General features: G+C 37.3%; 1 protein-coding gene across 1 annotated transcript in view; it reads right to left on the bottom strand.

The window, feature by feature from the left end:
* The window catches only part of LOC140140418 (RING finger protein 17-like), a 316,068-nt gene that overhangs the window by 192,119 nt on the left and 100,148 nt on the right, over positions 1–23,801 (bottom strand). The window contains exons 19-26 of the mRNA XM_072162178.1: positions 14,744–14,901; positions 14,219–14,479; positions 13,347–13,513; positions 11,554–11,672; positions 10,741–10,765; positions 10,449–10,535; positions 1,249–1,707; positions 22–175 (exon numbers count right to left, since the gene is read on the bottom strand). Of these exons, the coding sequence (XP_072018279.1) occupies positions 22–175; positions 1,249–1,707; positions 10,449–10,535; positions 10,741–10,765; positions 11,554–11,672; positions 13,347–13,513; positions 14,219–14,479; positions 14,744–14,901 (1,430 nt within the window). The remainder of the gene's footprint in view (positions 1–21; positions 176–1,248; positions 1,708–10,448; positions 10,536–10,740; positions 10,766–11,553; positions 11,673–13,346; positions 13,514–14,218; positions 14,480–14,743; positions 14,902–23,801) is intronic.

Genomic DNA, 23,801 nt, shown 5'->3' with positions numbered 1-23,801 from the left:
GGAATAGCCCATTCCACTTACCTGGCTTCATACTGGAGGTCTGTAGCCGTGGCAACTCAGGCGCCATTCTATTTAGGTCCTTAATCAGTTCACCAAGTATATAGAGTTCCTCTGCTGATCTGTGAACCATTGGATCTGAGTTCCCAGCTGGCGATGGCACTATCTGGATGTATAGCTGCAAATTAAAGAATCCACCCAAAATATTATTTTATAACTTCTATTTGTCACAATTTTGACTCGTATATTTGTTAGTCTTCATGTTTTCTGTACATCTACATTGTATCGAATCACCAAAATTCAGGCTGAGTCTTCATTTGGACTGACTCCTAACTTGAGTGCCGGGGGGGGAGGCACTTATGTATAAAAGTTGTAAGCATCCGCATGAATTGACTTTCAAAAATGACCCTAATCTAGGATGTCGAAAATTTGTCAAACTAACCACAAATGAGGATTTTACTCAAATAAAAACATGTAACACCCTAAGCGATGAATTGGTTTGAAATTTGACCCTAAACAAGGATAGACATTATAAAGACATGTAGGCCAAGCAAGGAATTAGTTTCAAATTTAAGCTTAAACAAGGATAGACATTGCGTGTGTTGGTATGAGTGTCATTCATTTTTTTTAATTGTACAATTGCTCGGAAACCACTCCTTTGTGCAGAATAACTTGATAAATATGTTACCACTAATTAGACAATAATAACTGTGCACCATCTATTTTGAGGTCATTGGGGGAAATTGGAGGGCCGAGGTATTTTTCCAGGGGCGCAGAACTCCTGAGGAAAAATACAGAGGCCCATACGAGCCAAGTCATGGTCAGGATTTGGGCGGCCATTACTGGGACCCCGGCGCACCAAGCTGGTGTTGTGACTGCCCAATTGGGTGGATTAAAGCCATTTAAAAAATTGATGTTATAATGTATTGTGTTGTAAACTTTCATCATGCTTTTGTAGACGTGTCACACGGGTGATGGAATGCAGTTTAAAATTCCCGCCAAATTCCCACCTATTATTTCACATTTCAGGTGAGATATACTCAGCGGGGACCCAGTCATGGCTGCCACTGAGGTGTAGGAATGTGTGAAATTGGATTGGTCTATACCCCCATGTCTTCTATGAGGGAGGGGGGAATATATGGATTTTAAATGCAATAGGTGCAGAGGTAAGCACTGGCACTATCGCAAAATATAGTGAACAAAACTGGTTTTCACATACTAAGTAACTTGACGGTTTAAAAATCATCTTACCAGATCCGGTTGATCCACTTGTGTAACCTGCGCTCCAAAATAGATTCCCGCGTCCGGTAATCGCATCGATTTATATGTGATTCCTGTTCCCGCCAGAATGTACTTCCTAACATCAATGTCCTTGCGATCCTCTTCCTCCTCCTCTTCCTCAAGAACAACATCCTGTGTAACAATTTGGCGTGGGTCAATATTTTCTACAACACCCACTGCATCACCAGCTTGGTTAATTTGTGACGGAGCATCACTACCTGTAGCACTGGATGAAACCGCCGAAGAGGAGATGCCGGAGGATCCATCGCCAGTCTCTTCCTCGGACTCGACCTCTTCCAATTCCTCTAAACTGGATGAGGATTCCCCGCCTTCCTGTGCGTAGCCATGGTCTAAGAGGAGTTGACGGAGACTGTCGCCGTTGGGGAGTTTCAGGTCGACTTTCCACGGTTTCCCCTCACTGCACAGGGACTGGATAAAATACAAGACAAATGAAGTTATACGAGTGGTAGATCACATTGGGTTATTCTAGTTGAAATCCACACTACCCCTGTGGCAGATTTTGGAAATATCTTCCAAAGGGGGAGTATGTTTTTCAAATGTAATTGGTCAGGGTTAATTATTTTGAAACTCACACTCCCCCTGTATTATGGCTTTAGCTTCATCTTCCACAACTGGGGTGAGTATTTCAAATGGAAGCTACCCAATTGTTTATTCTATTTGAAACTCATACTCCCTCTGTGGAAAACATTAGCTAAATTTTCCACAGGGGTAGTGTTGATTTTAAATGGTATAGCCCATTACATCATTCAAAAGGACTATCCATTTGTGACAAGATATCACCACAGCATCACCATCTGCTGAAGACGCTAGTCAACATTGCAAAAACTTGATGGAAAAATAGTGTAGTATTTCACTATTTCGATCATTATAAAAAAATTAAGTTATTATATTTACCAAGAAACCTCTTTAAAAAAATATACAACAGCTTCCCAAATTTTGTTAACTGAAATTAGTACGTTCCTGGACTCCTGTATATGAGATTTCACATGCATTACAGCTTCTTTTAAAATAAAACAAATCAGGTCTATATAAATTAAAGGTCTAATAGATATTTCGAAGATAAAACAATTTAAAAGATCTATCTACGAAAGCCTATATTGCTGCTTCCTGAACATCTTATTTGCATGCATAACCGGAAGAATTCAGTCTCATGTTAATTTACATTAAATAATTAAAACAGTGAAATAGTGAATTTCATCACATGCTGTTTATTTAAGACACTACAAACAGTCTAAGGGTTGCCCTCTTATTCCTTAAAAAAAATTAAATCCCATTGGATTGCATGACACACATTCCACTGCATTAATTAAAAGCTTGTTAAATCCTTAATTTACTAAAGTTTATTAAGAATAACTATTAGGCAATTACAGTTAGAAAGTTCAAAAATAAGATTAACACTATGCAAATGCATTTTTACTTCTACTAGGCACCATAGTGTGTATCAATTTTATTAATGCACACCAACATCCTATTACACAGAACTCCTCCACTTCCTACTCCTCCGCTTCCTGCTCCACCCCTGGCTAATTAACTTAATTAAGCTGTTTTAATTAATTAATACATTTGTTCAACTGTGTTTGTTATTAATCCATTTAAATTAACAATTTCTCTTCAAAATAAGACCAAAACCATTTGTTCATGACGCATTTTAGCAAAAAATATAAGACAAAATGATTTAGCAAAATGTGACAGCTCCACTTTTTTTGGTGCCAACCTCAAAAAACATGACCATAGTGCGATACGAGTTTGGCCCCTTTTTTACTAAATTAACTGCAAAATACTGAGATTATCACTTATTGGTTTAATAGCAAGCACAGATGAAAATTAAAAAATAGTATGGAAATATTAAACACATCAAATTAGAGATCTTCTATTTTAAATTACAATTATAAATGATTATCGCATTTTCAGAACACTTGATTTTTATCACTAATTAATGATTGTTGAAGTACGCAGTAGGCAAAACATGCAATGGCACGGGCTGTTCTATTTAAAGACCACACTCCCACTGTGGAAGATTTTGGAATTCTGAATTCAATATTAAATTATTCCAGATGCAACCATTTTCAGCCATCAAAAGTGGAAAAGGTGTTGACTTGATTTTATAAATTCCTTCAGCACCTTCAGATGGAATTTCAAGTAAAACTAGCAAAAACTTCTAGCTGGATTGACAATAAGGTATACTGGAATTGAGATACAAGTGCAATCTTCCAGAGGGTGTATGTATTTCAAATGGAAGAACCGCAATGTCACTCATAATTTGCTGTAGAATTTTAACAAAATTTCACAATTATTGACTTAATGAGAGCTCCAACTATAAAAATATTGATTTAAATTTTAAATGAACTTCACATCCTGAGTACAATTAAAATGGTTTTTTAATGTTTGACATTTCATTAATTTGTGGCATTACTGGGTCATGAAGTAGACTAAAAACACATTTAATTTGTACTAGGAGTATTCTACGATCAATTAATAACAAAACTTGCAGTCACAGATACCGTTATGTGTGTATGGGCCGCTATAGACTTTTAATGTATCATAATACTAATCACAGAGTGTCTGTCCGTCCGTCCCTCTGTCCGCGCGCTATCGCGTGCGCGTGGCTCGCTAACGCGTGCTCGCGGTGCGTATAACACATGCTCACGGTGCGTATCGCGTACGAGTGGTGCGCTATCGCGTAGTGCGCGGGAGTACCGACGGGCGCAGTGCGAGCATCGGAAAGCATTACAGTGACTAACAGGTGCATCTCATCGGACCAATAGGCCTATTTTTAAGACATGATTAACATCATTGAGAGACGTATATCGTAGTAGTTTGAAAGGTCAGGACAAGTATTATGGGTAACAGGTGTTGGGTAATTAGAGATAGGCCCATCACGAGAACCGCTCAACCCGAGAACCGCGAAATCTAGTGTACTATATTAGTGCAACATGTCTTTGTTATCTAATCTATTCCCATTTTATTTCCAGTAGCGAATGTTTGATAACGTAAAATCTGTAACATATTTACACCAGACATCCAACATAATAATAAGTGAGTTTCCGTCAACATATATTTGTTAGAAGATAAAAATGAATTGAAATATGTGACCGTCCACGGCGAATGAGCCGTAAATTCCTCCCCCGGTCAATTTTGTTTTATTTCGTGTTTAAAAAATAAACATCATAAACTTAACAAGGCGGTTCTCGAACCACGAGTCTCGCCTGCTTTCGCGATTACTTTTGGTCGAGGTAAATGAATTTGGTGGTTATCGGCTGGGCACGATTATCTGGCTGATGGTGACCGTACCCATCAAGTCTCATGGCCATGCAACAGGTTTTACTAATTTGACCTCGGATGACCCTGGTGACCCTGAAATGACCTTCCAAAAATGTGGCTTTAAATGTTGACTGTACCCACCGAATTTCATGCCTATCTGAAAGTTTTTACTAATTTGACCTCAGATGACCCCTGTTGGCCTCGAAATGACCTTCCAAAAATTTGGCTTTAAATGTTGACTGTACCCACCAAGTTTCATGCCCAGACAACAGTTTTTACTCACTTGACCTCAGATGACCCCTAGTGACCTCGAAATGACCTTCCAAAAATTTGGCTTTAAATGTTGACTGTACCCACCAAGTTTCATGCCCGTACAACAGTTTTTACTTAATTTGACCTCAGATGACCCCTGGTGACCTTGAAATGACCTTCCAAAAATTTGGCTTTAAATGTTGACTGTACCCACCAAGTTTCATGCCCATATGACAGTTTTTACTAATTTGACCTCAGATGACCCCTGGTGACCTTGAAATGACCTGCCAAAAATTTGGCTTTAAATGTTGACTGTACCCACCAAGTTTCATGCCCGCATACAACAGTTTTTACTAATTTGACCTCAGATGACCCCTGGTGACCTTGAAATGACCTTCCAAAAATTTGGCTTTAAATGTTGACTGTACCCACCAAGTTTCATGCCCATACGACAGTTTTACTAATTTGACCTCAGATGACCCCTGGTGACCTTGAAATGACCTTCCAAAAATTTGGCTTTAAATGTTGACTGTACCAACCAAGTTTCATGCCCATACGACAGTTTTTACTAATTTGACCTCAGATGACCCCTGGTGACCTTGAAATGACCTTCCAAAAATTTGGCTTTAAATGTTGACTGTACCAACCAAGTTTCATGCCCATACGACAGTTTTACTAATTTGACCTCAGATGACCCCTACATGACCTCAGTGACCTTTACCCACTAACCAATACAAACCGGTTCTGTCTCGGGTCAAGATGCACCCACCCACCAAGTTTGAGGAACGTGCGACTCATAGTCTCCGAGAAAATAGGCGGAAGGCAAACTTTAACCAAAACTTTAACCAAATTTGTCACATACACACACACACGCCTACACACATACATACATACGGAAAAGTGATTATATAGTCTCCTGCCTTATCAGGCGAGACAAAAATGGTATATTATTTCAAACGATATCCAGAAGCGTGGGTTATGGTTTGATAAACTTGGCTCCTTCAACAAAATTATAGCTTTTTACGTTTTTACATGTGTCTCTTTTTCCACATTGCTGGCAATAAATATCAAACAGTCATAATTGGCGGTCATTTCAAATCATCCCCAAGTCAACAAGGTTTAAGAAAGTTCTCTCATTGTTAATTGTTGGTTATGCATACCTGTATAAAATACAATGCCTGGTAACCCACCACTTGAACAGGATTTAGCAAAAGCAAACAAAGACCAGAGCTATTAAAAGTTCTATAGCCATCTAAGGTAGAAGCTTATTATCCACTTCAACAATAGGATTATTGATTAGTTTTTGACGGATGTCGGGCCAGCTTAAGGCTAGCTTCAGACTCCGTATTGTACATACAATATTGTATGTACAATACTTTTCGTGACGTCAAAAAGTATTACACGTGCAATAAATATACGTGCCACGACGAGTTGAATCAGATTAAATAACGCGCTATAACCCTGACGGTTCATTGTTTGCTAAATCCAAGCGAGGTCACCAGAAAATCTATGCAAGAGAAATTTCTACTGCTGCTGATGAAAAATCCTAGAGTGCGTTTGGAGGTTTTTTCTGCACTTTAATACCAGTAGCCCTAATAAATTCATAAAATAATAAAAATCAAATAAAGATTTAGGGCAAATGTTTTTACTCACTGCTCATCTGATCCACTTTCCCAGGAAACTAAATACCGATACTCCTTAGTTTTTCCCTGACTTTCCAGACATAATTATGAGTAAACATCAAATTTAATGTTTACAAAACAATCAAATATATATACATTCTTTTGCATTTTGTACATAAATATTGATATCAATAATGTAGGCCTACAAACATTAAAAAAGGGGGCCTAAGAGTATGTCTATTTTTAATCATATACTAATTCCGCCATGCCCAAACATATCTTATTATGAAATCGTGTAATGGAACCCAAATTCCAATCAAAAATAAAAACAAATTTGTTATCAAATACACTAGGCCTATAAATTGTATTATAGGAATTTAATAGATGGTTCATTTTAATAAATAAATAGATTAACACGGGTAATGGACAAGAAATATTTGGCAATACCGGATTTACCAGAGAGCCAGTGGATAAAGAAATTAATTAAAATTAAAACAAATTAAATGAGAAAATGAAAGCAAGGACATTTGGCGAAGTATTGTTTTAGAATTCGAAGGAGTCCTAAATGTTATCCTGGCCCCAGGACACTGATTAATGTAAATTCGACCCATAGTTATTTTATCTACTTATTCAACCTGTTCAATGTGAGTTATGCCTATTTTTAATAAAATTCCGAAATCTGACGTATCAACGTGGTATCGTGCACAAATAATGATTCGAGACTATTTCATTTGACACGGTTGTATGGATTTCAGAAGATCGGTCCTATAATAGATATCGATTAGAGAATTACAGCAAGAGGCTTTGAGGATGCCGTAATCCTCTTGACCATCAACCAATCAGAGACATATTTCAGAAATATATTCGTAGGGTTGAAACTCTTTCAACTCTGAAATATATATTTCAAGTAATCTCGTTCCACACTTTGGCTTGCAATAAAGCCACGAAGGGGCGGTAATGTTAATATACGATTTCAGTCAAATATTGGTGCAAATATACGATTTCGGTCAACTATTTGGCTATCCTTTGCCCAAAATTATGAAATGTTTATTAGTAACAACAACTCTTAGGAGGGTTTTCGAGTAATTTTAGCGAAATAATGAGGTTAAATAAAAGAAAACCCACTTACAATTTTGGACGCTTAACTGTGGTGTTCTAGGGGAATTAAAATATCACAATTAACATGTTTAATTCAAAATCGTTGTCCTACAAGCACATGTTCAGATTGTGTGAACATTACAAATACAAACAATAAGGTTGAAAAATAAATAGCCATTTAAAAATGATTTTAAAAGATCGTCTATTTTGTACCTTTATGACACTGAATAGGCCAAATAGGCCTGCCTCTGACGAAAAAAAATGTTTTCCATGCTGATTTGTTTTTGTAACAAGTACCGTATGTCATTTCAAAAAAGAAAAAAAAAGGCGGATATTACTTTTTAAAACTTTTTTTTCTTCTTAACGCATTACTATTAATACGCCTATAATTAATGAATGAAAAAGTATAGAAGGCGTTGCATCCGGTTCTGATGAGGGGAGGGGCACAAGCCGTTTCGGCAGTTTTCCTATGGGGTTTTCTAATATTTCAGATCAATGGGGGGCTTCCGTGCCCCTAACGCCACTGATTACTGCATTAACACGTTTATGGATGTATTGTGATGATCATAAGTAGGCCTATCATAACATGCCTCAACGATATCAATATGTAAAAAGGTGTTGCAAATTCATAACACAGCGTGTTGTAATGTAACGAATGCTATGCCAAAACTTTACAAATTAACAAAAATATCAGTATCAATAAAATCAGAACCAGAATATATACAAATGCCTACAAATAATACTTTTAAACTTTCTAAATCAATATATGACTAAATATCAGTATAAATGAATCTCTAAATCAATTAATCAATCAGTTATCAATCAATCAATCAATCAATCAATCAATCAATCAATCAATCAATCAATAAATAAATAAATAAATAAATAGGCCTAAATAGATAAATCTATAAATAAATAAATAAGATCTGAATGTGCCATTTATATTATTATTACAATTTTAATATTATTAATATTAGTATTAATACGACGTATTATAAACTTTAAAAAGGTGCCAATTGATTATATAATGATTCAAGTACAGTTGAATCATGGTAGGTATTATGATACCTACCATGGTTGAATACAAGAAGACATTAAAAAGATGTTCATCATTCCGTGCACTCACTAAATTTAGAACTCTAAGAAATTTGGCAACTCCGTATCAATTAAGCAACCAATGATTGTAGCAAAATATATATTTTCCGGTACATACTATTTATTGCACGTGTAATACTTTTTGACGTCACGAAAAGTATTGTACATACAATATTGTATGCATAATACGGAGTCTGAAGCGCTTAACTTATCGATGAATATGACCTTCGCACATTTTACACCGTAACTCAGAATACAATTTAGGAATTTACGGCTCATTTGTGCTGCGGGTCACATATATTGAATAACAAATACTTGTTGAACAAATATTCTATGTCGGATATTTTGAGTCTGTATGACTCTTAAAACTTGATAATTTCCTTCATTGAAATGTATTTGAATGAACAGGGACCAAGGTTCATTGTATTGGCCCAAGAATATGTCAATAGGAGCTTAATTGCAAATTTGAACCACAATCAAATGTCCTGATCTTTGCGTATCTTTAGTCACATCGATAAAATTATCATTTTGAAGAGGATATGCAGGAAATACTTGCCGACGATCAATTGAAAATTTTGACCTTTTATATTGAATATATGGATTTTTTCCCCAAAAAGACCTAATTTTTTTAGGTGTTTTGGGAAGAAAAAAAATCCATATCTTCAATACGCAAGATCAAAATTTTCAATTGATCGTCGGCTTTTCATCCCACCTGCATACACTTTAAGTACATATTATCAGATTATAAAGTTTACTTCGAGTACTGTTAAATATCAAAAATATCAATTTTTAAATATTTGCCATAAAATCAAAATTATTTGATATCATCAGGACATTCTTTGTATTCAGAATGCAATTTAATATGTCTGTAGTGCTCTAATGTCCCACAATAAATACTGTCCAGAGGTTCATACCCCACCCCTTAAGAAATAGAAACATGATTACATAACAAATTTATGACGAAATTACTTAAAACAGGTCAAGATTGACTAAAAAATATATTTAATGCTAAGCTGACAGTCATCTTGGATTCTGCAATTTAATTTGGGCAGCCAGGATTTTAGAATGTTTTAAAAATTTTTTCAGTGAACACATAGTTGGCAGTGGTGATACAAACCCACCCTTTTTATTTCAAACCCACCCTTTTTATTTTATACCCTTTATACCAAAACTCCGAAACCCAACCTTTCTAAGTGTGGTTACTGATCATAGATAAGTGGTTATGGTGGTCCAGGAGGTGCAGATTTGCATCCACAGAGAATTACATAAGTTTTAGATGACCAAACAGAATGGGATTTCAATATCTTTTTTGTGTTTCATTTAGTGTCATTCTATTGGAAATTACAGAAGTTTTGAGATTGCAATTGTTGATTTCTAAACCCACCCTTTTTATCAGTGACCACGCTTTATATTTGGACACACATTTTAACTAGAAATTTGTCAAACCCACCCTTTTAAGCATTTTGTGGACCCTTCAAACCCACCCTTTCTAAAGTGTGGGTTACCAACAGTGGAACGTAATTCTCAGGGATGTAAGTACATGTAGCTGTTGGAAAAAACCCTAAAAAGGTGAAGCACTATCTTTTTAGTGAACGCTAGGGATCAAGGAATAGGCTATGAGGGCATCACCCCACCCCCCCTAAAAATGTTTTTGCTCTTTTTATGATGAAATATCATCATCCACTTCCAGAAAATGGAAATCCGCAAAAAATAGAAAACTTACATCCTGATTTCTATCAACAGTCCTGATAATGGCTTATTATGGACTGCCAGTGGGACAGCTTATTTAATCAATCAATCAATCCAATTAAAGTAATTCACCTTGATTTCCACACCACATGTCTGTTCTAGCAGGGTACTAAGCAGGATGTCAATGGTTGTCTTTGGCCAATTTGTATCCGGTTCCTTCTGCAAGACAAAAACAAAATTGACACAATTTAAATATTAGGAAACTTCATCTCATTGGTTGACATATTTATTAGGAATTCCAACTAAATACCCACATAAAATAATTCAATCGGCCAATCGGCTCGAACACATCTACGTTTGCCCACTCATCCAATACATTAAACATATCTGCACAAAGAAGTAGGTGAATATGCACCAATGTTACCAAAACCACTAGTTGATGCCCAGGGCTTGAAAAAATGTTTTAACAAGGTGAAAATTAAAATTTCCTGTGAAGCAAGCTAACTTTCCCACAATTTATAGCATGTTTTCATATACAAAAAAGACAAAATTTCCCTCTAAATACCAGAATTTCCCTCCAAACACCAACATTTCCTGGGAAGCAGCTTCCCAAATTCCCCACTTTTTCAAGCCATGTTGATGCCCAATTGGGCTACTATACTGTGTGTCGTCTCAAGTTGAGAGTAAAGATTGATTTTGCGATGCGTTACCGCATTGCATCGCAATGCATGGACCTTAATGCGCTGTTCGATTATATAGTGGCAGACTCGAATCAGTGCATTTAGTCGGGTGCATCGCCAGTGTATGGACAAATCTACGAGTGTGTATATGCCCTGTGGGATTAGGTTAGCTTGCGCAGTTTGAATCTGCAACTACGAAATCCAATATGGCGTTATTCTCAACTTGAGACGAAATTAACCTTAATTTGCCCCATAAGGTAATAGAAACAAATTAGTTTGATCTTTCGATCGACCATCGATGGTTGGTCGATCCTTATTATTTATGAAATTAATTAATATACTATTATTCATTGTGATAAATAGTAATTTGTGCCTGTAGTGATATTGTCCAATATAAATTTAGCTTTAATTCTGATTAATTAGTTGTTAGTTCGTTAACAACAAGCATCGATGCAGCATCGACGGTCGATCCAAAGATGGAACAAATTTGCTTCTGGCACCTAACTCTTCAAAGCCTACACTACCAGATTAATGACAACACTGATATTTGCTCTTACGGGTATAACTCAATGAGTTTGCATCCTTGACTTTTCTGTGGAATGTCTGGTTCAAATGCGATAGGTTGGATCTTGTCTGGTGCTGCTATTTCTATATTGCCAAAATCAATGTACTGAACCTGCACAACAAACACAAAATATAAAGCAATATAAATTTCACACATGCCAAAAAAAACAGGTTGTGTTCACAGACTTTCAGTTTTTGCTGAACCATTAAATGGTCTCAGCCTATATCAGTCTTTGTTACTTCCTTACTTACTTACTCAGCAACCTTTTGATCTTAAATGGACATATCTCCAAATGCCAAGAAGGTATGACCCCCAGAGTGGTGTCATATGAAAAAGGAAATCATAAAGAATATAATAAAAATATTTCCACACCCGAGGGTGACACTCATCATGAGACCCGGGTCATTATTGATATGCATCCTTTTCATATCTCAAAATGCCAAGAAGGTATGACCCCAGTGGTGTCAAATGAAAGAGATAGCAGTATCAATCAATCAATCAATCAATCAATCAATCTTTTATTTTTCATCAATCTCATAAAGCATACAATGTAACAACAGAGGTAAATTAAATTATTGCACATTAACAAGTATTGATGAAGGCAGGTACATCACAAGGCCAAGTGACCTGAAAACGATGTACCACCTTATAACATATAATTATAATTGTACATTAAATAATCAAAACATTAATTATACACAAAAACATAAAAACATACAAAGAACCCATCTTAAGTTATAAAAATGCAAATTAAAGCAACAAATAATTTAGCAGCGTTTGATAAAACATTATGGTGAATTGTGTACAGAGTCGGCAAAAACAAGAAATTATGAGATTATGAGAGGTATTAATTAGATTTTAAATACCTTATAATGCTATTTATAAGGTAAAGAATATAATGAAAATAATTTCCCCACCGGGGGTGACACTCCTCATAAGACCTGGGTCAATATTCATATTTTAGGTCCTTTTCATATCTCGAAATGCCAAGAAAATTGATTAGGCATGGTGACTTACAGTTACAGTAGGCACGCCACAACTTGAATTTTTCCAAGAAAGTTAAAAAGTAAATATTGTGAAGTATTATAAAAGCAGAATCTCGACCACATACAGTATAGGCCAAACTGGTGTGGTTTGGGGAAGATAGCTGCATGACAGTGGATCTCACATAAGATTTTTTTTTTTTTGGGGGGCTATTTACTGTATAAGTGGACCAGGTAAGAGGCCCCGAAAAATGTGTTATGAGTGCAATTCCGACCGGGCTGTAACTCAGGAAAAACAATCCCCCACCGGGGGGTGCCACTCCTCATAAGACTCTGGTAAATATTCCTATTTTGGGTCTATATCTCGAAATCCCAAGAATGTGTGACCCCCTGGTGACAGTGGTATACCACAATACAGGCCCACTGCCAAAGCCACATGGTTCAGCTATGGTGCGGTAACCGCACGGCGACTTTTTAACAACCAAATCAAAAAATTCAAGACCAACAAATCTCTTACTGCTCGTCATCAAGCCGACCTTTCTTCCCACGTCACTGAACGGTGGACTATTTATTTCTATTCAAACTCACGTTTGAAAACTATGCATTCTCACTTTCTCTATGAAAACAATTACAATGGACTTTCCACAAACAATATCAAAATTCCACACCTTTTTTATGATTTTCAAGAGTTTGTGGAGACCCCTGACAAGGTGACTTACTTTCACACTTGAATACTCGAATGAAAACAGGAATCTGTACCCACACACCCTGAATAAATTCAAGACCTGTCCATTCGACATACCTTGACACCTTGCTGGGTTCCCCCTAACACCTTGGCTCTATACCACAGTCCATCCTGGGTAAAATTTGCACACACTGGTTGGCCTTTGTAGAAGCTTACGTCTGTACCAGGTGGCCTGGCAGCCATCTCTGCTTGCAGTTTGGTGGTTAGCTTCTGTAGGTTCTCCACTGGAATAGAAGAGGAAACCACAAAGTAATATTTATGAGGTTGTGTATTGATTGCTACGTGGCTACAAATCATTGGTGCTCCGAATGAAGTAGAACCAAAGAGTACCAACTATGCCATGTTCGTTATGTGCCCGGCAAACTTTGATTATTCATTTATTTATTTTATTTATTACACTTTATCACTGGCACAGGATAACAAAAATATGATATTACACATTAGATGCATCAAAATTTACACAATATCATAAAAGGTATAACATTTAAAAAAAATCCAGTGAATGGTTGGAGTGAACAGGTGCTACAGGTGCTATGCACCTCTAAGATGGTCCCACCATTTCCAAAAAGAAAGGGAGGGAAAAATAAATCAAAGGGGAAAAAATGCAGGTTAAATTAAGTTTGCAATTTGGACAATTACAAAATGAGGTCCAAGTGCAAACACAAGTTGCATCAAAGGAGTGAGTAAAACTCCAAAACATGTTGCTTAAATGAAGCAACAGAATTTGAGGATCTGATAATACTCGGGAGCTGAAAAAAAAACCCATCTTGTGGCACTCAGTTTTAGAAAGCTGATTTACAAGCAACAAAAGATCAGAGAAAAATCTGGTGTTGGGACGGTCTTTGTTTTTTAACATTTTGGGTATAACCTCTTGGGTTGTATAATGAACAGGAGTGCCGCATGATCGCTGCAAAAATTAAACAAATTACCTTCATCTACTTCAACTCCAAAGATAACAGCCTCCTGATTCACATAGGTGACCACCAGCTCTACAGCATCAGCAGAGGGTGGAGGACGAGCCTTGTAGCTTATGGCATCTTTATCAGAACTGCTATCCAGGACCACCACGGGAGGGGATAATCTACGCTCTGGCTCCACCGGGGGAGACTCGGTGGTATCTGGAATGGTGTCGGTAGCCTCTGGCGGGGTAATGCTAGTTTCCTGTGTATCATCAAGGGTTTCAGGCACTTCTGAAAGAGAACAAGAGAAAGAGAGAGAGAGAAACAAATTTTTTAAAAACATTTGGCAAATTAGAGAAAGGTTGCAGAGGTAGAGTGTACAACAAGAAACAAATTTGGTCAAAAACAGGTTTTTCTAAGAAAATTCATGGTAAACATGCAAGAGCACTGTCTTGTAGTTTTGAAGTTCTAAGCATTTTTCATGTTTTGGGTCATGTCCCTGTTTGCTTAGTAATGCCCATAAGTAGATCCCAGTAATCACATAACTTATTTTACCTTCAACCAGTTCGCTGGGCCCAGTAGTTTCTTTCGTCACCTTTCCTGGACTAGCAGGCTCTTTCTTCACTTGACGCTCTCCAGCTGGCCCAGAATCTGACATGAAATCTGAGTCACTGTCTCCTGATACAGGGAGAGGTTGCATTGAAGGGTCTTTCCTAAATGAATACAGAAGGTTCAAATATGAGTCTCATAGCAAAGTTAAGGTGTGTTTAGTCCACATTTTTGACAACTTTTCAATACAAAAAGGATACTTTGTAAATGATTATACAAATCATAATAACTTTTTCAAATAGAAATTAAAGAATATTCTGCTCATTCTCAAGCTGGTTTGCCTGACATTTCTTAAAAAATAGTGTTATCAAAGCTCAAACTTCAATCACTTCAATCAGTTGATTGATTAATTATTTAGGCCAAAACAAAAGAAGGTTAGTCTCTGGCCTCACAGGAGACTGGAAATGCAATGAGGTATGTGGTCTCCGATTGGCTCAACATGTGATATAGCAATCTTTTTAGCCAATCAAAATAATTATTATATGGTATTGGTAGTGTCTATGGGGTTAAGATACATCAATGTATTAATGTTACATGCAGTGGTTTTCAGAATAGGGGGGGGGGGGGCACAAACTTGTTGATGTACAGATGGAAATATTTTTTGCCAAAAGAAATTGTAAATTATTGACCCCAATATTTATTGGCCCAGTGCACTCAAAAATCTAATGGGGAGGGGGGTGGTGGAAAGGGGTGTACTTGTCTTTGGGAACAAGTGCATCATGGGAATACAATGATATTTCTACATTGAAAAGTTCACTAAAAAAATTGCCAGTTTCTCCAGTTTTCATTAAATTTTGAGAAAAATGGTCAATTTTGAGTCTTTCATTCATGCAAGAATCATATGAGAGACTGATACCAAGGGGCATCAAGCTGTTAGTAATCATATATCGGATATGGGTAGTCTGGAATAATGAGTACTGCCCAACTCTGAGTGCAGACTCATCAACACAACTTGACAATAGTTATCATGTGTTATTATAGTAGTTAGCAACCACAAATAGGTGAATAAACAGTTAACTGATTAAATGAGATGCTATTGGTAAAGAATGTATTATTATGATCAAATTCAAACATATTATTATGAACATAACAAAACAATGAAACGAGTTATTAGTATCATCATTATGCTATTCCAGTTGGAATCCATACACCCCCTTTGAAAAATCTTAATCGTCCACATAAGTGTGAATTTCAAATGGAATCAACCATTCTGGTAACCCCATTTGAACTTCACACTTTCTGTGTGGAAGATTAAGGTTGTGTCTTCACGGATCCAAGGTTTGGGAAAAACAAAATGTGGCGCTAGGAATCAAAAAACATGGGAATTTGCGGAAACAAGGAATTCTCACATCCCTGGTTCTCCCTCTACACAATGTGTTTATTAAAACTAGGTTAAACCTACCTGTCTTGAAGGTCATTAGTATCTTTTTTCTTTTGAATACATCAGCATCCTGAAAGTTTGTAGCCCAAATGAAGGGGAAAATTTAGTTACACACACAAAAGTATAGCCAAAGTACACAGCATGCAACTATCAAAGTCAACCCAATAGTCCAGGCAGATCTTGAGATTGGGTCAAAATACAAATTGTTTGATTGTCCATTTATCCCGTCCAAGGGATATGGCAGGGGTAGATAAGGAGCAATAATCAGTCGGCCCTGGGAAGGTTTCCAGCTGGCCCAAGGGCAAATCCACCGGCCCAGATTTGTTGTTAATATTGTGTTACGAGTCGTACTTCGACTCAAGGCCAAAATCACCTTTTACCCGAACTCACACGAATGCACAACACAAATACACTGTTTGATTAAGCTAACATAATCTAAGTCTTTAATTGAAAACAAAGTATGCTTGGTACATTATAACAACAATTACAATAAAATCACTCAATCAGTTTTATACTATAGGTACTTAACCAGCGGTCTTCTTGTTGGTGATTCTAGAGTTCTTGCAAAGTTCTGGACGACTGATGTAATATCCTTATTCACTTGTCCCATGAAAATCAGCGATGTCCATTGTACACTTGCACTTATAAATCCTTTATGTATAAAGTCCTCATACTGAAAATGATGATGCTTTCTCCAATCTCCTTTGCGCTGCTATCTCCACAAATATATCTCCTTGAGCTGCTTTCTCCACATATATATCTCCTTGCGCTGCTTTCTCCAAAAATGGTGTTTCTTTCACCAATCACTATTTCTCCCGGGAACAGGTTTCTTTAACACAGCTCCACTGTTTTTTGACAGATGCGTGGCCTTCACAAACCCAGCAAACTCCAGCAATTTGACAGAAGAACTTTTAATCCTTTGATGAGGAAGAGCACTTTTGTGTGCTCGCTGTCTTCTTCGTTGCTGTATTAAAATTAGCTCAATTATTGGCTATATAAACTGGTTAAAATGTACTTCTTTTTGAAGCACTAAGACCATCACACACATGTGGAGTTTTCAATCTCCCATGGCATTCTGTAAAGTCCCAACAAAAACCTCCAGCTTTTTATATCAGTACTCATGCAAAAAACCCATCATCTATTAATAAACCATTACTTCAATCACATTTTCACAACATTGCTGCAATCTTGGGATTTCCCAAGATTAATTATACACATTCACATTACATCACTTCCTGGGGGTTTTCCTGATGGTGCAATAATGAACTGGGGCTTTCCAAGTTCCAAACATAGCTCTGACTTTGTTTACAATAATTTGGGGAACTCCAAAATACAAGGGGTTTCCCATCTCATGAAATACTTTCAGCTTGTAAACAAAGTTAAATAATTAAATTAAATCAAATTACTCAGGGCACATCACACCTCCCCTTAAAAGAAGAAAGTTCGAATGTAATGAAAACTTTCTTAAATGCTTACTTCTTTTACATCAACTTCAACATATTATCAACTTTGAGTATTTAACTCATCATACACAGTGACTACTTGTCACACAAGTTCCTTTTTAAAGGAATTTTTGTTTATCAGTCTTTATGCAATTCTGGACAAGGCATCAGCCATTACATTGTCTTTTCCCTTAATATGTTTGATGTCCAGATTGTACTCTTGCAAGGTCAAACTCCACCTCACCAGTCTTTGGTTTTTGTTCTTCATCCTGTTGATGAAGGTGAGGGGATTGTGATCTGTGAAAACAAGCACAGGGTATACTGTGGTACCCAAATACACATCAAAATGTAGCAGTGCTAATAGCAATGCTAGACACTCCTTCTCAATTGTGGAGTAATTTCTCTGGTGCTTGTTGAATTTCCTTGAAAAGTAACAAATGGGGTGATCTATTTGATCTTCACCCTCTTGCATCACAACACCTCCACAGCCTATGTCACTGGCATCAACAGTCAACTTGAACTGCTTCTGAAAATCAGGTGCAGTAAGTACTGGTGAACTCATGAGTATTGATTTGACTTTGTGAAAAGCATTTTCACACTGTTCTGACCAAATGAATTTTGCATCTTTCTTCAACAAATCAGTCAAAGGACTTGCTATCTCTGAAAAGTTTGGACAGAACTTTCTATAATAGCCAACCATTCCTAGAAATCTCATGAGTGCCTTCTTGTTTACAGGTGTGGGGTATTGCTCAATTGCTTCAACTTTGGCTTTGATAGGTTTCACCTGACCTTGACCTACAACATATCCTAAGTATGTGACTGTGGCATGGCAAAACTCACTTTTTACCAGATTGACTGTCAGTTGTACTTCTGACAGCTTCTTAAACAACTGATGGAGTTGTTCCATGTGTTGTTCCCAAGTTTGACTGTAAACAATCAAATCATCTACATATGCTTCACATCCTCTATGTCTGCCACAATTTGATTTACCATTCTCTGAAAGGTTGGGTGCATTTTTCAACCCAAATGGCATAACTTTGTATTGGTAAAGACCAAATGGTGTACAAAAAGCAGAAATCTCTTTGGCACGGTCTGTGAGTGGAACCTGCCAGTACCCTTTCAAAAGATCAAATTTGCTAACAAATTTTGCATTCCCAATTTTGTCTATGCAATCATCAATTCTTGGAATTGGGTACGAGTCTGTCTTTGAATGAACATTTGCAGCTCTCATGTTCTGCGACAATCAATCGGTATGAACCATCAGGCTTGGGAACAAGTATACACGGTGAACTCCATTCACTACTACTTGGTTCTATGATATCATTGTCTAGCATATAATTGATCTCATTTTTGAGATGTTCCATTTTCAATGGATTGACTCTGTAAGGATGCTGCTTGATTGGTTTTGTATCACCAACATCTACATCATGAAATGCAGCATTTGTTCTACTTGGCGTATCAGGAAATATATTGTCAAATTTGTGAATCAAATTTGCAATTTGACTTTGTTGATCTTGAGAAAGATGACCTAACTTTGAGTCCAAATTAGTGAGCACATCAGAATTGTTCAATTTTACATTATACTCTTTGTGCTCCAGCTCTTTATCCTGGTCAAATATGACATCAGAATTGTCATCTTTACTCTTGTCTACATTGGCGATTTTGTCTACATCGGCATGTTTGTCTACATTATCAGCATGTTTTACTGTACACACAGGTTTTGGAATGCCACTGTCACTTCTTTCAACATACTCTTTGAGCATATTTATGTGGCATAACTGCCTGCTCTTGCATCTACCAGGAGTCTTGATAATATAATCTACTTCACCCACTTTTGACTCTACTTCACATGGGCCATGATATCTGGCTTGCAATGGGTGTCCTGGAATTGGAAACAGTACTAGAACTTTGTCACCTGGTTTGAACACTCTCTCTTTGGCATGTTTATCATACCATTGTTTCATTTTGGCCTGACCCTGTTTCAAGTTTTCTTTGGCGATATCAGTTACTCTGTTAAGCCTATGCTTAAAATTGGAGACATAATCCAACAAATTGATATCTGATTTCTCATTGAGCCACTTTTCTTTCAACAACTTTAAGGGCCCAGCAAGACTGTGTGTCCAAACACTAACTCAAAAGGACTAAATCCTAAAGTTTCCTGAACAGCTTCCCTAGCAGCAAACAACAACAAGTGTACTCCCTCATCCCAGTCCCTCTGAAATTCCAAACAGTATGTTCTGATCATGTTTTTCAATGTTTGGTGGAACCTTTCTAGTGCACCTTGTGATTCTGGATGGTAAGCACTTGAGGTATACTGTTCTATACCTAATTGATACATGACCTGCTGAAATACTCCAGAAGTAAAGTTTGATCCTTGGTCTGACTGTATGGACTTCGGGAGCCCCACAAATGTGAAGAACTTAGTTAGAGCTTTCACTATAGTCACTGCTTTAATATTTCTCAAGGGTATGGCTTCAGGAAAGCGTGTTGACGCCTTACATAATTGTCAGAAGGTATTGATTACCTGACTTAGTCTTTGGTAGGGGCCTACACAATCAATAATAACCCTACTAAATGGTTCATCAAAGGCTGGAATTGGCTTTAATGGAGCAGGAGGTATTTTCTGATTTGGCTTCCCTACTACTTGGCATATGTGACATGTTTTGCAATATTCAGAAACATCTTTTCTGAGAGTGGGCCACCAGAAATGTCTCAGAATTCTTTCATGGGTTTTCTTAACACCCAAATGCCCTGCCATGGGACTATCATGTGCTATGTTAATAACTTCAGTGTGGTAGACTTTTGGTACCACAATTTGGTGCACTACCTTCCACTCTTCATCGGCAGGTACATCAGGGGGCGCCATTTTCTCATTAGCACACCATCTTGTTTGTAAAACAGACAGAATTTTGTTCTGCTTCTTCTAGGGTCAATGCCCTTTGATTGATCTCTTTGAGTTCTGGGTCATTTTGTTGCTCCAGAATCAGCTTGTCATGACTTAATGGGTCTTTCATGGTTTCCCCAATTTGTTCATGCTCAGAGGCTGTGTCATTTTAGGGGTGTTTTTATCCCCAGGAGAAGGAAGTTGATCTTCTTTCTCATTCAACTTTGACACAAATGTGTCTTCCAAATTGTAGCCTAAGTCATCAATTTGGTTGTCCTCAATTGTTTCTAATGAGGCCTTCTTACTCATTGCCCGTGTCACTGCACATGCAGGAAATATCTCCTCTTCCTCACTATCATCATCCTGTATACAGGGCTTATCTGTGACTATTGGGTCAGGAAAAACCTTCCCCCCTGCCAAATCATTTCCAAGCAACATGGACACTCCTTTGACTGGCAATTCATGTCTAACTCCTATGGTTACAGGACCAGAAACCAAGTCAGATGTCAAGTTAATCTTGTGGAGAGGTACACTAATTATTTCCATCCCAATACCCTGGATCAAAGCATTACCTGCTGAACTATCCTCATTAAAGGGCAAAGTTCCTTCCAGAATCATAGACCGTGCACAACACGTATCTCGCACAATCTTGATGGGCTTTGGACTACCATTCTCACCAAGTGATACTACTCCCTCTAACACAAATGGTTCAAATTCTTCACACACCTTGTCTGTCTCACCTCCCTTTTGTGGGAATTCTTGTTTCTTGATTTGACTGACTTTTTTCTTTGACTCAAGTGACACTGCACATCCCACAGTATTACTAGCAGTTTGCTGCTGTTTTTGTGCGCGTCTTGTCTGCCTTTTAAGAAATAACACTGGGTCATCGTATGCCCTGGTCTCTTACAATGAGTACAAGTTAATTTGGATTTAAATTCAGTCCCAAATTTTGCTCTGTTACCTGAACTCCCTCGGTCCCTCTACCACCAGCATTATGCTGTGAATTAGACTGAGGTTTCACTTCTTGTGTACCACCCTGATTTGCTCTAGGTTGATTATGGCTGAACCTGTTTGAATAACTTCTGTTATGACCAAATCTACTCCCATTCAATTTGTGAGTTAAGCCATAGTCGTCCGCCATTGTCGCCGCTTCGTTTAGCGCCTTAATTTTGCTAGCGCTTTCATCCAAATGGGTTTTAATGTCAACGTGGACACATTTCTTGAACTCTTCTATAAGAACTAATTGCTTAAGTTGGCGAAATCATCTTTGACTTCTTTTGACCCAAGCCACCTGTCAAACATTTGTTCTTTTACTCTAGCAAATTCTACATGGGTTTGATCTGCTTGCTTTCTTGAATCTCTGAACTTTTGTCTGTATGCTTCAGGCACCAGTTCATAGGCCTTAAGGACTGCCTGTTTAACTTCTTCATAATCATTACACTTCTCTATTGGTAGAGCTGAGTAAGTTTCCTGGCCTTCCCCACAAAACTACTTTGTAACAGTAGGGTCCAATGCTCTGGAGGCCATTTCAAATTTGTAGCTACCTTTTCAAAATGTTGAAAGTACTAAATCAACTTCTTTTTCTTTGAATTTAGGCACAAGCTTTACGTACTTTGTAACATCAAAACCTGACTTTGACTTTGAGGAGAAACTTGATGAGTATTTGTCACCTAGCTTAGCCAACTTCTCTTGTTCAAACTCAATTTCTTTTTCTTTCAAATGTGCTTGAGCTAGTTTTTCCTTTTCTTCCATTTCTAACTTTTGTTTTTCAAGTTCCAATTTTGCTACCTTTTCCTTTTCTTCTGTTTCTAATTTGTGGTGCTCAAGCGCCATCTTTTCTTGGCGTGCTTTTTCTTCCATTTCTAGTTTCTGTTTCTCCATATCTAATCTTTCTTGTTTTTCTTTATTTTGCATATCTAGCTTTTGCATGTCCAACTGCAATTGCATTTTCATTTTTTCCATTTCCACCTGAACTTCTAGTTCTTTCAACTTTACTGCATCCCCGATTTCAGTTTTGACCTCTTTTCTCTTGTCCAAAATGGATTCCTCAAAATACTCTTCATCAACCAAAACGTCAATTAAGGCATTTTTGATTATTTGTTTTCTGTTGGCTTGCTTTACATCCAATTCATAGTATTTTGCAAATGCTAATAAATCAGGTTTCTTCAACTTATCAAACTTCTCCCAATCTATAGTTTCAAGAAACTCTTCTGCTTTGAACTCTGCCATACTGTACTTTCACTTTTAAGACTCAGTAATTTAATGTCAACTTTTTTTACAGTGTATCTCCCGGACGAGCCCCCAATTTTTGTTACGAGTCGTACTTCGACTCAAGGCCAAAATCACCTTTTACCCGAAATCACACGAATGCACAACACAAATACACTGTTTGATTAAGCTAACATAATCTAAGTCTTTAATTGAAAACAAAGTATGCTTGGTACATTATAACAACAATTACAATAAAATCACTCAATCAGTTTTATACTATAGGTACTTAACCAGCGGTCTTCTTGTTGGTGATTCTAGAGTTCTTGCAAAGTTCTGGACGACTGATGTAATATCCTTATTCACTTGTCCTGCGTAAAATCAGCGATGTCCATTGTACACTTGCACTTATAAATCCTTGCGTATAAAGTCCTCATACTGAAAATGATGATGCTTTCTCCAATCTCCTTTGCGCTGCTATCTCCACAAATATATCTCCTTGAGCTGCTTTCTCCACATATATATCTCCTTGCGCTGCTTTCTCCAAAAATGGTGTTTCTTTCACCAATCACTATTTCTCCAGGGAACAGGTTTCTTTAACACAGCTCCACTGTTTTTTGACAGATGCGTGGCCTTCACAAACCCAGCAAACTCCAGCAATTTGACAGAAGAACTTTTAATCCTTTGATGAGGAAGAGCACTTTTGTGTGCTCGCTGTCTTCTTCGTTGCTGTATTAAAATTAGCTCAATTATTGGCTATATAAACTGGTTAAAATGTACTTCTTTTTTGAAGCACGAAGACCATCACACACATGTGGAGTTTTCAATCTCCCATGGCATTCTGTAAAGTCCCAACAAGAACCTCCAGCTTTTTATATCAGTACTCATGCAAAAAACCCATCATCTATTAATAAACCATTACTTCAATCACATTTTCACAACATTGCTGCAATCTTGGGATTTCCCAAGATTAATTATACTACATTCACATTACATCACTTCCTGGGGTTTTTTCCTGATGGTGCAATAATGAACTGGGGCTTTCCAAGTTCCAAACATAGCTCTGACTTTGTTTACAATAATTTGGGG

Source organism: Amphiura filiformis, chromosome 19 (genome assembly GCF_039555335.1).
Source record: "Amphiura filiformis chromosome 19, Afil_fr2py, whole genome shotgun sequence".
Lineage (NCBI taxonomy): Eukaryota > Metazoa > Echinodermata > Ophiuroidea > Amphilepidida > Amphiuridae > Amphiura > Amphiura filiformis.
This window is presented reverse-complemented; position numbering and strand designations above follow the sequence as displayed.